The following is a 16,360-nucleotide window of genomic DNA, read 5'->3' on the forward strand; positions in this document are numbered from 1 at the left end:
GTCCACTGTACTAACCACTAGGCTGCCCCTCTGCTCTGGTCACCTGTGTGGCTAATCTTCTAAAAATGCTATAGGACAGACGTCCTTTTTCTGTTCATATGTTGGATGTTCCAGTTTTTATTTATTTATTTTATAGCATTTATACCCCCCTCTTTCCCGCTCAATAGCAAGTTCAGTGGGGCTTAGAAGTTGTGTTGCAAAGTATCACAGAGGTTACACAAAGTATGATACAAAGAGGCTTATTTTCAAAGCACTTAGCCTCCCAAAGTTCCATAGAAACCTATGGAACTTAGCCTCCCAAAGTGCTTTGAAAATATGCCTCAAAGTATCAAGAGATGTTCAAGTTAAAAGAGTAGAAACAATGGGGAGAGATGTGGGGGAGAGGATTGGAGTGTAGGTAGTGCTGACGGTGAGGAATTAAGTTGGGTTGTTTGAAGAGGCAAGTTTTCAGCAGCTTTCGGAAGGGTAGGTGTTCATTGGTTGTTCTGATGTGACGGGGTATTGCGTTCCAGAGTTGGCTGCCTATAACGGAGAAGTTGGACCCATAGTAAGTTTTGTATTTGAGGCCTTTGCAGTTGGGAAGATGAAAATTGAGGTATGTTCGAGAAGATTTGGACCCGTTCCTGGCTGTTTGTAAAATGATCGTTCATGCTGGACATCTTCGGCACACGGACGTCCATCTTATGTATTTTCTGACAGGGAACCTTGACGTATTTCCTGTTGGAAAATCCATGTGAGATGACCGTCTGTTTTGGATGTTATAAGCTGGATGTCTCTAGTCAGACTTGGATGTCCTCTTGAAAGTGCCCCTGGCCTGGCCTTCTCTAGAATCCAGCTATCATAAACACCAAATCTGGCCACTAGGTGCTGCTGTTGAACAATAGCAAGGTGTGAACTGCCGAGACTGGGCCCAGGAATTGAACCCGGGCTCTCTTCATGCAGTGTACACTACATGAGGCTGTTCTTGCTTTTGGGTACGTCATTGATGACAGCAGTGAGTTTTGTTGAACCTGCTGGTATGCTGCTAGAATTTCCCCTAATTGCTTTTTACAAAAACATCGAAATTCAAAGGACTCTCTGATTTCATCATTGATACACTTTTTTCTTTTTCCAGATGCCAAGGACAGAGAGGTTCAAACTGGGAGGCATTTGAACTATTATCTATCCTCCCCAGAGGCAGAGATACAGTTTCAGAAATCGCTTTTTCTAGGAAGCGAGGAGAACCAGTCATCTGCCAACGAAGATCAAGGTGAGTCAGAAGTCCAGGAGGCAGCGCAGGTAATGCGCTGGAAGAAATTTTGCTTGCTAGGAAGTGGTGGTCTCAGTCCGGTAAGATTGTTTGCCATTACCAGGAGTGAGACCCCACTCTCCCCCCCCCCCCCCCCTTCTTGGTGAGAGGTGTCAGTTGAATTGTGAGGTCATGATAGCAATGCGGGACTTCACAGTTTAAGGTATATGAAAGTGAAAAATACGTAGCTGTGGTCCTGTGAATTTTGATCTTTCATGAACAGGACAGCTGTAAGCAGAAGAAGTTGGAAACAGGTTAGTATTCCAAAGAAGTTTAATTCCGACCAGAAGTTGAAAATAACGACTGAATGGGCCAATACTGTCCATATGAGGCTGGGTTTGGGGCAGACAGAGGGCAAATTTATCTGGATAGCGAGTCTGAACTAAATGGATAATACCAGCCTGGTGACCGCACACTGAATAAACATTAAGCAACAGCGCTGGCATTGAATGCGGTCAGCACACTGGTTAAAATCCTCTCCAGCGTTATCTGGATACGTTGCAGTTTCTCATGGGCTGCAGCTTGCTGAATCAGCGAGATATGCGTATATCTGTGCACCAGGGTTTCCCCCTTTGAATTCTGTGGAGTAAGGAAAATAAATGTTCATGAAAAATACACTGATAAAGCAGTCATTCTGTTTTTTTGCCCCGTGTGCCGATTTTCATAGCTCAAGGCTGCCTGATAATATTTCCTGCCTTATTTTGTTGGTGATGGGTATCACTTATATGATTGCATGTCGGAAGAGGGTAACAAGGCTGATAATGCAGTTTTTTGGTTCTGTTAAAACTTTAGTGGCCCCCGCTATGGGGCTCATTTTCAAAAAAGAAAAACGTCCTAAAAGTGACGCTTATCTCGCAAAAATGTCCAAATCAGTATTTTCGAAACCTCTTTTTACACGATTTTCTCTGAAGGACATCTAAATCTCAAGGGGGCGGTCCTAAGACTTAGAGGTTTTTCAGCCGTAATGGAACAAAATTAAAATGTCCAGGACTAAAACTTGGAAGTTTTGAGCTAGATCTGTTTTGATTACGAACAAGGCACAAAAAGGTGCCCCAAATGACCAGGTGACCACTGGAGGGAATCAGGGATGATCTCCCCTTACTCCCCCGTGGTCACTGACCTCCCCTTACTCCCCCAGTGGTCACTAAACCCCTCCCACCCTGAAAAATTGTGATGAAGAACATTACTTGCCAGCCTCTATTCCAGCGTCAGATGTCATTCTGGGGTCCATTACAGCAGCATGCAGGTCCCTGGAGTAGTTTAGGAGTAGGTGCAGTGCACTTCAGACAGGTGGACCCAGGCACCTACCTCCCCCTACCTGTTACACTTGTGGAGGAAAGTGTGAGCCCTCCAAAACTCACCAGAAACCCACTGTACCCACATATAGGTGCCCCCCTTCACCTGTAAGGGCTATTATAGTGGTGTACAGTTGGAGGAAGTGGGGTTTGGGGGGCTCAGCAGACAAGGTAAGGGAGCAGTGGTCAGATGTGTACCTAGGAGCAGTTTATGAAGTCCACTGCAGTGCCCCCTAGGGTGCCCTATTGCTGTCCTGGGATGTTGGGGGGGGGGGGGGGGGTGACCAGTCTCTGAAAAATGCTGGCTCCTCCTACATCCCAGTGGCTTGATTTTGTGCGTTTTGCACTTGGACTTTTTCTTAAACCCCCCCCCCCCCCCCCCCCCCCCCCCCCGCAAAAAAAAAAAAGCCAAATCACAAAACATCCATAGTATTTGGGGGGGAAAAAAATGATAGACGTCTTTCTTTTTTGAAAATGACCATCTTCCCTGTTCGGCATTTGAACATTTTGTGTAAAACGTCCAAATTCAGATTTAGAAGTTCTGTCGAAAAAGCCCCTCCACGTCACTTTAACGTGGGAGAGGTCCTGCAGAGTTGGTATCAGGTTAACAAAGGACACCATAGGTACTTTTAATGGTTTGTGGTTTTAGGCAGAGGTGTGGCAGCTATTCTGGGAAACCCATGGACATTTACTTTGGTGTGGAGAGGAGTAGCCTAGCGGTTAGTGCAGTGGCCTGAGAACCAGGGGAACCACATTCAATTCCTTGTGACTTTGGACACTCCGCTGCCCCAGGTACAAAATAAGTAAAATGCTTTGATTGTAACCACAGAAAGGCAATATATCAAATCACGTCCCCTTTCCTTTCCTGCTCAGTAAGGTTGTTTTTCGTGCCTTCTAGGTCCTTCCTCCGCAGCTTTTATTGCAATTACAAATGTACAAACACTGAGGCATCTACTTGAATTTTTTTTTTTGTTTGTTTACATTTGTACCCCGCACTTTCCCACTCATGGCAGGCTCTATGCAGCGGCCAATGGAGGGTTAAGTGACTTGCCCAGAGTCACAAGGAGCTGCCTGTGCTGGGAATTGAACTCAGTTCCTCAGGACCAAAGTCCACCACCCTAACCACTAGGCCACTCCTCCACTGTTGCTACTATTTGAGATTCTACATGGAATGTTGCTATTCCACAAGAAGTCGGCCCTTGCAGATCACCAATGTGGCCGCGCAGGCTTCTGCTTCTGTGAGTCTGACGTCCTGCACATACGTGCAGGACGTCAGACTGCACAGCCTTCTACATGGAATGTTGCTAGTGGAATAGCAACATTCCATGTAGAATCTCCAATAGTAGCAACATTCCATGTAGAATCTCCAATAGTATCTATTTTATTTTTGTTACATTTGTACCCTGCGCTTTCCCACTCATGGCAGGCTCAATGCGGCTTACATGGGGCAATGGAGGGTTAAGTGACTTGCCCTGAGTCACAAGGAGCTGCCTGTGCCGGGAATCGAACTTGGTTCCTCAGTCCACCACCCTAACCACTAGGCCACTCACAGCATTCCTGGCGTTTTGTGTTTGATCCCAGATCAGCAGGAACAGATGAACAAAAAGAAAAATATACACCACCGTAGAGGGAATAGAAGACGATAACAAAAATATTATTAAATAACTGGAGCATATATTAAAAACCCAACAAGCCCTTGCTTTGCTGTAAGACTGCACCAGGGGGATTGAATTATGTTTGTCTCACCAGTATTGATGAAACTACATTGACTTCCATATAATTTAGAATCAAATTTTAAGATACTTGTTAGTTTTTAAATTTTGAGAAGTTGTCTTTGCACATTTACAGTTGTATCAACCATCTAGAGCACAGAGATCAGCTACGATCACCTTATTAGATGTTTCTTTTCGTGTTGTAAGCAGGGGCGCATAGCCAGGCCTCGACGGGAGGGGGGCCAGAGCCTGTCTCCCTGCTGCCGCTCTCCTGCCTCTGCCCCCCCCCCCCACCCCTGCCAGCTTAAGCGTTTGTCCCGCGCTGGTCGATTGCTGGCGCCCTATCCTGCTTTCAGCCCCGTTAATGCTCGTTTTAATGAAACTGAGCATGCTCAGTTTCATTAAAATGAGCGTGCATGACGCTGAAAAACAGGACAGGGCACCAGCAATGTAAGACAAGCGTAGGACAGACGCCTTAGCTGGCGGGGGTTGGGGGCCCCGGAGCCAGTTTGAGGGGCCCATGCCCCCATGGTCCCCCATAGCTACTCCACTGGCTGTAAGATTAGAAGAATATAGAGCCTCCATCTTTTTACATCATAGATCCAAGTCTCTGGAAATCTTTACCTCTAACTCTGTGAGCAGTACAAAATTTGGAGATTTTAAAGGAAGAACTGACATTTCTTTTTCAGCAGGCTTGTAATACTTAACTATATCGAAGAGGTCTTCTCTGCTGTTCTTTTGATAAGACAGTTCTCAAGGGGCAGTAATGTTTTTATAACTAATTGTATTGTCCTATTATGTGTTAATATTTTATTATGCTAGATTGTGTGGGATATAAATTGCTTAAATAAATATAAAAACCAGTCCTTAGAGGATCTTAAATATTCATTTGACAGCACCAAGAGAAGCTCTTCTGACTCAGTTAAGACAAATCATTCATATAATGAAAACAAATCAAACTGAAACAGGTTCCACCACCCACAAACCATTCAAGTTATTGGTGGTGGAGCTGTTTTCGGTTTGATTTGTTTCCTGAATGATCTGTCTGTTGTCTAGAGAGCTTCAGTTTGTTTCCTTCTTTTCTTTTTTGGTAGTTTTACCATGGCGTCTTGCGGGAAGTTTGCCTCTTTGTGGGTTTTCTGCACACTAAAACAGAACTGCTGGGCCAACGCAGCTGCCAGCGGTAGGTCTGGCTGAAGCGGCCCCATTTCCGGCGCTCCGTGAAATTTTCTTTCCCCCCCCACTGTGCGGTGCAAACCCGGCAGTAATTGGGCATTGCTGTGCTCTCCCCGGTTATAGCAGTGTTACCGCAGGAGCCCTTACCACTGCCACAATGTGCTCCCCACTGCATGGCCACACGGTAAGAGTTCTCTTACCACGTGGCCATTTGGGGAGGGGGGGACACTTTACCGGCTGTGGTAAAAAGGGCCCTGGCACACAGAATAAACGGCCCCTGCCACTACTGCAGGGCCCTTTTTCCTGTAGCTTAGTAAAATCTTTCTGTTTGGCTTTGGAAAAGAAAAATCGAGTCCTAGAAAGAACATGAAATGGATTCCTATATTATTAAGACGTGGTCACGTTGCTGACATTGTAATGCATGAATTTAAACTTTCCCTTTCAGTTCTCTCTCCAGTACAAAGGACTGATGATCCCCTAGAGAGGAGGAGGTCACCCAGCCGGCCAGGTGAGACCCTCTCGTTTTACTCCTTTATCTTCACCTCTGCTGTTCTCTTTTGAATAGTTACAAAAGCAATTCCCTCAAAGGCCTGCGCAGAAAGCTACTGCGACCAGAAACGCACACATTACTGAGAGGTTTATGCACACGTTAGTAGGTTTATGCACACTGTGAGAGGGTAGGTGAAAGGGGATCCAGGAAGGCACGCAGAAGGGGGGTGCAAGCAGCCGGGGAACCTCAACGGGGCAGACTTCATGTGCACAACACCCAAATTCAGAAAGCTGGGCTACCGGAGGCAGAGAGGTTGGCCGGGTTAAGGAAGAAGAGGAGGAACTACCAGTCCCAGAATCCCTCTCTTCCCCACCCGGCTGTGCAAGAGTTAGGGGAGGAGATAGAAGATTGGGAAATGGTCTCTGAGGAAGGTGATGAGGGCCAGCTGGAAAGGTTGGGGGCGGGGGAAGTTGAAGAGGAGGATAAAATGGAGGTTACTGAAGGACTAGAGGAGGAACAGATGGAGATTGGAGCTCTGGCTCAAACCCGAAAAGCTGCTGGAAGAGGGTGGCTAGCTGTGCCTTGGAGAGACTGGTGGAAGACCAGAGGAGAGAGACTGAGGCGCTGGGGGAGATCTCTACTAAAGAGGAAACAGGTGCAGCCCCTGGGAGAGAAAGAGGGCTGGGCATAATTGAAACCCCAGTCTGAACCAGGTGGGACCAAAGCTGTGTAGCTGTGCTGTAAGAAAGACTGTGTAAACTGTTTCAAACTGAAAAGGTCTGGGCCTGCAACCTACCAAGCGATTGTGTTTTCTTTCTGATAATGTACTGTTCCCTAAAAGAAGTAATTTTGGCTAAAGTGAAGTTATATGGACTGTTTAAACCCTGAATGAGACTTTGGGCAGCAAACCTTAACAACCTGGGAGTAAGGAGTTTTCCTTTTGTGTCTATGCTGAATGGAAGCAAGAAAATAAAGTTTTTTTTCTATAAACGTTTTGCCTTGATTGAGCCTCTGTGGAAACAATAGAGAGAGGAGGAAGTCCTGCAAGCTCTCAGAGGGTCTGGCGCTGAGTTCCCAGAACAGGCCAAGGAGGTGTGGAGTGAGGCAACAGTCGGGTGAAGAAGGAAGCTAAGCAGCGTCGAGCCTGGCTGGGTCCTGGAAGGGGGACCCAGCTACAACACGTTAGTGGGCACATGATACCGAAAGGACTTCAGTGTAGAAGTTAGTTCACATAGTACACACGGGCGCTCAGCATATTAAAAGGAACGGTAAGGTCATTAGTTATTTCACTGCAGTTCACAAGAGTACGCAGGTTTTGCAAGAAATGTGCCATAAAGTCTGACGAGGCATAGGATTTAATAGCCATTTTTTTTCTGCGAGCATAACAAATGCCACCTTGATTGAATCTCTTTATAAAGGTGGTTATTAAATAAATAAATAAATGCTTCAACTTTAAAGACAGAATGGGGAGTAACAGGTCTACCCACGCGTCCAAGCAGAAAAAAAAAATATATCTGTACCTGAACTGGAATGTGTAGTGCATAAATATTTGCCTTGCAAAAATTTTTATATGCAATAAATTTTGGTGAGGCTGATATTTTGTTTGCAGAACATTCCAGCACATGAGCAGGTGTGTGCTGGCATTTTAATTCTGATCAGACATGCACACAGTTCTGCCATTGGTGCAGAACCTTAAGAATTAGCCATACTGGGTCAAACCAATGGTCCATCTAGCCCAGTATCCTGTTTCCAACAGTGGCCAATCCAGGTCACAATTATCTGGCAGAAACCCAAATAATGGCAAGATTCATGCTACCAATCCCACGTCTATCTCAATAGCAGACTATGGACTTTTCCTCCAGGAACTTGACTAAACCTTTTTTAAACCCAGATATGCTAACTACTGTTACCACATCCAGAGCTTAACTGTTCATGCACGTGTATCCAGAAGGCTTTCCACAATTAGCACACAAATTCTCTGTGCTTTGAACATGCATGGCCCTTTGCTTACTGCATCGCCTTTGTATGATAACTACGTGCTGAGCTATTGGCTCATGGCTTTACCGTGTGGCTTTCTACATTGATCTGTCGGTGACTGCATCCTGCAGTGGAACTCACTCAGATCTGAGATGTGAGTCCAGTTATATGCATTTTAGGAACCTTCTGAAAACAAAACTTTCTGCAATTTGAATAGCCCGATTTGAAGACGGAAATCATTAACAGGATCTGTATTTTAAATATTAATGTATATAATTTGATTATATTTTGGAATTTTACTTATAATTTATATTACTATATTTATTTTTTTATTTTTATTTATTGCATTTGTATCCCACACTTTCCCACCTCTTTGCAGGCTCAATGTGGCTTACAATACATCATGGATAATGGAAGTAAAAAGAGAATAGATATTTGGTTTTACAGAAGGATTTTGGGTTGCATGGTAATGGAATACATGATAGTAATATAGCAGAATACATTATTAAACATTTCTGGATATTTGTGGGAAGTTTCACATATGTTGATCTCTGTCAAATAGATGGGTCTTCAGTTGTTTTCGGAAGTTGGTCAGTTCATAGATCGCTTTTAGGTTGCGTGGCAACGCATTCCAGAATTGCGGGCTCATATAGGAAAAGGTTGATGCGTGCATTAGTTTGTATTTTAGACCTTTACAGTTGGGGAAATGAAGATTAAGGAATGTGCGAGATGATTTTTTAGCATTCCTGGGTGGTAGGTCTATCAGGTCTGACATGTAGGCTGGGGCATCACCATGGATGATTTTATGAACTAGGGTACATACTTTAAAGAACGTGATGCGTTCTTTGAGTGGGAGCCAGTGTAGCTTCTCTCGTAGGGGTTTTGCACGTTCGTATTTTGGTTTTCCGAATATGAGTCTGGCTGCCGTGTTCTGGGCTGTTTGGAGTTTTTTTGATTTTTTTCTCTTTGATAGGTATGACTTTTAATGTTTGACTTACGTAATCCATTTTGAAATGGTTTTGGTAAGCAGGGCCGTGGAGTCAGTACACCAAACCATTGACAACTCTTTTTCTGCTGTCTGATCCCAACTCCTACTATGTACAGTAAATCTAAGAGAAATGTGATTAATTACAGAAACTTAGGACTAGTATACCACAAAATATATTTATTTGAACAAGAACCCTGAGCAAAGAAAATGCTGTCAAGTGAAAATATGCAATACACTGAAGCTGGAGTATTTTTACCAACTCCACCCAAAATTGGTTCCAATTCCAGAGCTCTGTTGGGGAGGCAGAAAACCTATAAATCGGTTGTTCAAAGGTGGCAAAACAACATGGCAGAAGGTACTGAGGGTTATACAACAAAACAATTGAGCAGAAAAACTGGTGATTTGCTGTGTATCTCTGAGAGGAAGGGAATACATTTTCTTCCCAATCCTTAAGTACTTTCACATGGTGACCTATTGTATAATGTCTATACTAAATCTTAGTAAGCAGGGGCGTAGCTAGGTGGGGGCATGGGCCCCCACAAATTTAGCCCTGGCCCCCTCTACTTTGAACCCCCCTGCTGCTGCCGACCCTCCCCCGGTGCCAGGTACCTTCAAAGTCTTCTTCAGCGCCGGTCTCCGGCGCGTTTGCTGATATGTTTCTGAGAGTCCTGATGTCTTGCATGTACGGCCTGTGCAGGACGTCAGGACTCACAGAAACAGATCAGCGAACGTGCTGGAGACCGGCGCTGAAGAAGACTTGCTAGCAAAGGTACCTGGCAGCGGCGGTGAGGAGGGGGTCGAAAGTGGAGCGGGGGTCAGCGGCAGGGGGAGGCGGGCTAAAATGTAACCCCCCACCTCAGGCTCTGGACCCCCCTCCTGCCGAAGTCTGGCTAGGCCCCTGTTAGTAAGACAACACTACTGTATAATTTATGGTAGGAAGGAAATAGAAAGATACATACTGGCCACACATTACCCAGGATAAAAAGATGGTGCCTTATGCACCTCTGCCTTATGCACTAGGGCTAATGATGGTGATAGCGATAGTGCAAAACCCTCAGGAGAAGAAAACATCCCTGATGCAGCCATAGGCCACGTTGAACTTGTTCGTGGATCCATTGCTGCAGGAGATAAACCCACAGAAACTAATGCAAAAGTTCAGAGGACTACAAACTATTAGATGGAGTCTTGAAGCTAAAAGGAGATCTTGTACTGCTGCTATTACGCTATGATCCCTGTACTTGATTACGCAGAGCTTGCCAGAAAATATAGGAAATATAACGAAGGAAAAAATGCATATCTTAAGATCTGTGATTGGACAAATTAAAGACACGGTACCTGAGTGAGGACATTTTGAAATGACTGAGTGATGCCACTGAAAGAGAGAGAGGGGGGAGGGGGTTCAACAAGACGTATAAAAGGAGAGATACACAGCAGCCATAGCATTTGGAGGCAGCAACAGGGAAAGTATCTGTGATTGAGGTGGAGATGGACAGAGGAGCTCCAGAATAGCAAGATAGGAACAGAGAGCATCCACCTGCAAGTACTGGAATGGAACCAACTTGTCGCTGGCCTACAATCAGCTCGAAACCTTGGGGTCATCTTTGACTCTTCTCTCTCCTTCTCTGCTCATATCCAGCAGATTGCCAAGACCTGTCGTTTCTTTCTTTACAACATCCGTAAAATCCGCCCCTTCCTTTCCGAGCACTCTACCAAAACCCTCATCCACACCCTTGTCACCTCTCGTTTAGACTACTGCAATCTGCTTCTTGCTGGCCTCCCACTTAGTCACCTCTCCCCTCTCCAGTCTGTTCAAAACTCTGCTGCCCGTCTCGTCTTCCGCCAGGGTCGCTTTACTCATACTACCCCTCTCCTCAAGACCCTTCACTGGCTCCCTATCCGTTTTCGCATCCTGTTCAAACTTCTTCTACTAACCTATAAATGTACTCACTCTGCTGCTCCCCAGTATCTCTCCACACTCGTCCTTCCCGTGCACTCCGCTCCATGGATAAATCCTTCTTATCTGTTCCCTTCTCCACTACTGCCAACTCCAGACTTCGCGCCTTCTGTCTCGCTGCACCCTATGCCTGGAATAAACTTCCTGAGCCCCTACGTCTTGCCCCATCCTTGGCCACCTTTAAATCTAGACTGAAAGCCCACCTCTTTAACATTGCTTTTGACTCGTAACCACTTGTAACCACTCGCCTCTACCTACCCTCCTCTCTTCCTTCCCGTTCACATTAATTGATTTGATTTGCTTACTTTATTTATTTTTTGTCTATTAGATTGTAAGCTCTTTGAGCAGGGACTGTCTTTCTTCTATGTTTGTGCAGCGCTGCGTATGCCTTGTAGCGCTATAGAAATGCTAAATAGTAGTAGTAGTAGAGGTGAGCCCTTGGGCCGCAGCTGGGCAACCATATCCTTCCTACGTGGAGGCCAGGAGGTTCCCAGTTGACAGCAGGCGAGTACTTCTTCAACAGGTGGCCCTGAAAAGGGCCTTGGAGGCAGGCCTGGCAGAACCCGGGCCTGGGATGGCTCTGAAATGAGCCCTTGAGGGCCAACGGAGGGGAATCTGAATTTGGAGGCAAGGCAGGTTGGGGGCAAAGCAAGGGAACAACAAAACTACAGAAAGTGGGAGGACGACCAAGGATCCAAAAAACTAAGAAGATGTATAATAAAAGCGAAGTCAGGAGTCTTAATCGTAGATAACACTTGAACAGATGATTAAAAATCTTCTTATAAGATGGTATTTAAGATAGTCCCACGAGACGAACACTCGCTCCTTATAAGAAGATTTTTAATCATCATCTGTTCAAGTGTTATCTACGATTAAGACTCCTGACTTCGCTTTTATTATACATCTTCTTAGTCTTTGGGATCCTTGGTCGTCCTCCCACTTTTCTGTAGTTTTGTTGTTCTCCGTGGGGAGTCTTGAGTTCTCCGCCTTGCAGCGGATTTTCTCTTATACAAAGCAAGGGAAGGCAAGGTTGAAAGCAAGGTCAGACTGAAGGCACCTGTTGCAAAGGCAGTGCTGGAGAGTCCAGCGCTGCTCTAAATAGGCCCTGGACGATGACGTCATTGCCGGGCGCCCTGGCGGGTTTTGCGCCACTTGCCCTTTGAATCTCGGGCTACAGCAGGCACCTAAGGAGGAAGGAATCTTGCAGCAGCCGAATGGCAGGGGAAGCAGTGCAGCTAGCTTGCCAACCTGGAGGAGGCACCGAGGCCCCGGAGGGGGCTGCGGAGTCTACCCTGGCGTCACCCTGGGAGCGAAAGGCGAGTCAGAACCGGTCACGACAGGAGCAGGAATCATGGTGGTGGTCGTGACACAACAGAAAATGCAAAGCAGGAGAAAATGCTTATTAAAGAAGTTAATCAACAGAAAAGGAAAAGCAAGCACCGTACGTGGATCAAGCCCGGACACGTGAGTGGTTATGAAGAGGAGAACTGTAATCCACTGTGTCTCATCCTTAGGTTTCAGACAAGATAGTTCACAGCGAGCGTTGAAAAAAACTGGTACAACCAGTATTTGTAGAATGTGAAAATGGTTACTCATCTCATAGCTGGCTGCAAAGTGCCTGATGGCAGAAACTTTTTGTATAGAGAGGCACAACAAGTTGGCACGTCTTATTCATTGGAAACTCACTGTAACAGAAAAGTGGAAATTGTGGAAAATAAAGCAGATATGATCATCTGGGACATCCCCATCCTGACATAAAATGCTGGATGCGAGAAAACCGGACATAGTGGTAAAAGAGAAGAACACCAGAATGGCATTAATCAAAGAGGTGTCAGGCCTGAGCGATTATGACTCATGTGGAGAGAGAGAAAAGATCCTCAAGTACCAAGAAATACAGTCTGAGACTAAGAAATATTTCCTATCATTTTAGGTGCCACAGGCTTGGTTAAAAAAAAGAATTTCCGAGCACATTTGGACTTTGGCACAGTGCAAGTTTTAAGGCGAGCATTAGCAGAGATCATGGCTTGGGAGTGAGGTTCATTCTTGCCATAGTATGTACATAGTAACATAGTAGATGACGGCAGAAAAAGACCTGCATGGTCCATCCAGTCTGCCCTACAAGATAAACTCATATGTGCTACTTTTTGTGTATACCTTACCTTGATTTGTACCTGTCCTTTTCAGGGCACAGACCGTGTAAGTCTGCCCAGCACTATCCCCGCCTCCCAACCACCAGCCCTGCCTCCCACCACCGGCTCTGGCACAGACTGTATAAGTCTGCCCAGCACTATCCCCGCCTCCAAACCACCAGCCCTGCCTCCCACCACCGGCTCTGGCACAGACTGTATAAGTCTGCCCAGCACTATCCCCGCCTCCCAACCACCAGCCCTGCCTCCCACCACCGGCTCTGGCACAGACTGTATAAGTCTGCCCAGCACTATCCCCGCCTCCCAACCACCATCCCCGCCTCCCACCACCGGCTCTAGCACAGACCGTATAAGTCTGCCCAGCACCATCCTCGCCTCCCGCCACCGTCTCTGCCACCCAATATCGGCTAAGCTCCTTAGGATCCATTTCTTCTGAACAGGATTCCTTTATGTTTATCCCAAGCATGTTTGAATTCCGTTACCATCTCCACCACCTCCCGCAGGAGGGCATTCCAAGCATCCACCACCCTCTCCGTGAAAAAATACTTCCTGACATTTTTCTTGAGTCTGTCCCCCTTCAATCTCATTTCATGTCCTCTCGTTCTATCTCCTTCACATTTCCGGAAAAGGTTCGTTTGCGGATTAATACCTTTCAAATATTTGAACGTCTGTATCATACCACCCCTGTTTCTCGTACAAAACTAACCCATTTGGAGAAATTGCTCCAGAGCAGTGATACTTGCCCTCTTATCAGGTCCTCAAATTTTACCACTAAGCCTTAAGTGGTTCACCTTAATTCTCCTGGTCTGTTCAGAGCAGTATTCCAGAGAGTGGTATTTGTTGATGATGTTTAATGTGAGCAAGTACAAGGTGATGCATGTGGGAAAGAGGAGCCCAAACTGTAGCTACGTGATGGAGGGTTCCGCATTAGGAGTTGGCTGACCAGGAAAAGGATGTAGGCGTCATCGTTGATGATTTGAAACCCTCTGCTCAGTGTGCTGCTGCGGCTAAGAAAGCAAATAGAATGTTAGGTATTATTAGGAAAGGAATGGAAAACAAAAATGAAGATGTTATTATGCCTTTGTATCGCTCCATGGTGCGACCTCACCTTGAATACTGTGTGCAATTCTGGTCACCGCATCTCAAAAAAGATATAGTGGAATTAGAAAAGGTACAGAAAATGATAAAGGGGATGAGACAACTTCCCTATGAGGAAAGGCTGAAACAGCTAGGGCTCTTCAGCTCGGAGAAAAGACGACTGAGGGGAGATATGATAGAGGTATATAAAATACTGAGTGGAGTGGAACGGACTAGGGGGCACGCTATGAAGCTACAAAGTAGTAAATTTAAAAGGAATCGGAGAAAATATTTCTTCACTCAACGTTTAATTAAACTCTGGAATTCGTTGCTAGAGAATGTGGTAAAAGCAGTTAGCTTAGCGGGGTTTAAAAAAGGTTTGGATAGCTTCCTAAAAGAAAAGTCCATACAGCATTATTAAGATGGACTTGGGGAAAATCCACTACTTATTATTAGGATAAGCAGCATAAAATGTATTGTACTGTTTTGGGATCTTGCCAGGTACTTGTGACCTGGATTGGCCACTATGGGAAACAGGAAACTGGGCTTAATGGACCCTAGGTCTGTCCTAGTATGGCAACACTTTTGTACTTATTTAATAGGCAACAAAGCAGCAGATTGATAATAATAAAACCCAAAGCTGTTCCACATATAAAAGTCCACATTAAAAAATATATATATTTATTTGTTACATTTGTACCCCACATTTTACCACCTATTTGCAGGCTTAATGTGGCTTACATAGCGCCGTGCGGCGAAAGCCTCCTCCGGTCAATAAACAAATATAGAGCAATGTATTACAAATGAAATAGATATGTACAGACACAATAGGAAACATAGAGAGGGAAGTTATATAAAGTTCACTAAGTTGGGTTTACTTGAGTCGCTGGATTCAGGTGATTAAGTTGAATAAGTCTTCAGTGATTTCCGGAAGTTGAGGTGGACATACGTAGTTTTCACGGCCTTTGGGAGTGCATTCCAGAGTTGTGTACTTGTATATGAGAAGCTGGATCCATGAACTGATTTATAATTAATAGCCTGACACGGCCATGTTTTGCCCTCTCAAGGACTGCATCAGGGGTTGTTAAAAGACCAAGAGGTGTAGTCCTAGTGTATCACCTGCGGGAGGTGGTGGAGTGGGTAACGGAATTCAAACATGCGTGGGATAAAAATAAAGGAATCCTGTTCAGAAGAAATGGATCCTCAGGAGCTTAGCTGAGATTGGGTGGCAGAGCCGGTGGTGGGAGGCGGGGATAGTGCTGGGCAGACTTATACGGTCTGTGCCAGAGCCGGTGGTGGGAGGCGGGGCTGGTGGTTGGAAGGCGGGGACAGTGCTGGGCAGACTTATACAGTCTGTGCCCTGAAAAGGACAGGTACAAATCAAGGTAAGGTATACACAAAAAGTAGCACATATGAGTTTATCTTGTTGGGCAGACTGGATGGACCATGCAGGTCTTTTTCTGCCGTCATCTACTATGTTACTATGTTACTATCACCTTATGATCAAAGGCTTCTCTCCATACAGCTGCAGTATGTGCTGGTTAGGGCAAAACATGGCCGTGTCGGGCTTTTAATTATTTATGCTGCTTTGTCACCTGCCATGTTTGTAAAGCAAACAGAATGAATATTGATGCCTAATGAGTGTACTATTGAAGCACTAATAAATCGCAGAGAAGGGGCAGCACAGTCTCAGTGATGACAAAATCTTTGCAAGGCCTAGCATGGATTTTAATTCCTATGTTTAATTTCTTACCTCCAGCTGCTCATTAAAGGTGCCGGAGGGTCAGGCAGCTGTCTTCTTCTTTACATAAAAGTCACCAGTGTGCTTCAGTGTAAATGTTCAGAGAGAGCAGAGGACTGTTACAGGCAGTGTGACTTGAGTGAAAGTAGTTGTGTACAACCGGGTAAGGTTTATTGTTAAAGAAGTTTAAAGAATTTTTCTAATTGAGTTGAGCAGCACTGTTTCATGTATTGTGTTGGCGGATAATGTGCATGTGGTGACCTGCTATGAACACATTTTTTGGAGCTGGCAGGACATAAAAGAAAATAACAGCAGGCTTTGCCTTTCAATATTGTGATTATAAGCCCGTCAAAATGACTTTTTCTGGTCTTAGGTTCTTTGATGATACCTTGTCACCAGGAGTCTGTGCCAAGCTAAACACTGTTCTTGGTTAGGGTTACCATATTTTGTCCCCCAAAAAGGAGGACACATTTCCCGCTCCACCCCCTGTCACATTTTCCCCTCCCCCTGTCACA

At 45.3% G+C, this 16,360-nt stretch overlaps 1 protein-coding gene across 5 annotated transcripts in view; it reads left to right on the forward strand.

Annotated features, from left to right (window-relative positions):
* LOC115462756 overlaps positions 1–16,360 on the forward strand; it is a 52,109-nt gene that overhangs the window by 5,451 nt on the left and 30,298 nt on the right. For all 5 annotated transcript variants that reach the window (XR_003940952.1, XM_030192739.1, XM_030192737.1 and 2 more), the window contains exons 2-3: positions 1,115–1,249; positions 5,917–5,979. Coding sequence is in view for 4 of the 5 variants with exons in the window: in XM_030192739.1 (XP_030048599.1) it covers positions 1,115–1,249; positions 5,917–5,979 (198 nt within the window). In the remaining variant the exon portion in view is untranslated. The remainder of the gene's footprint in view (positions 1–1,114; positions 1,250–5,916; positions 5,980–16,360) is intronic.

Source organism: Microcaecilia unicolor, chromosome 2 (genome assembly GCF_901765095.1).
Source record: "Microcaecilia unicolor chromosome 2, aMicUni1.1, whole genome shotgun sequence".
Taxonomy (NCBI): domain Eukaryota; kingdom Metazoa; phylum Chordata; class Amphibia; order Gymnophiona; family Siphonopidae; genus Microcaecilia; species Microcaecilia unicolor.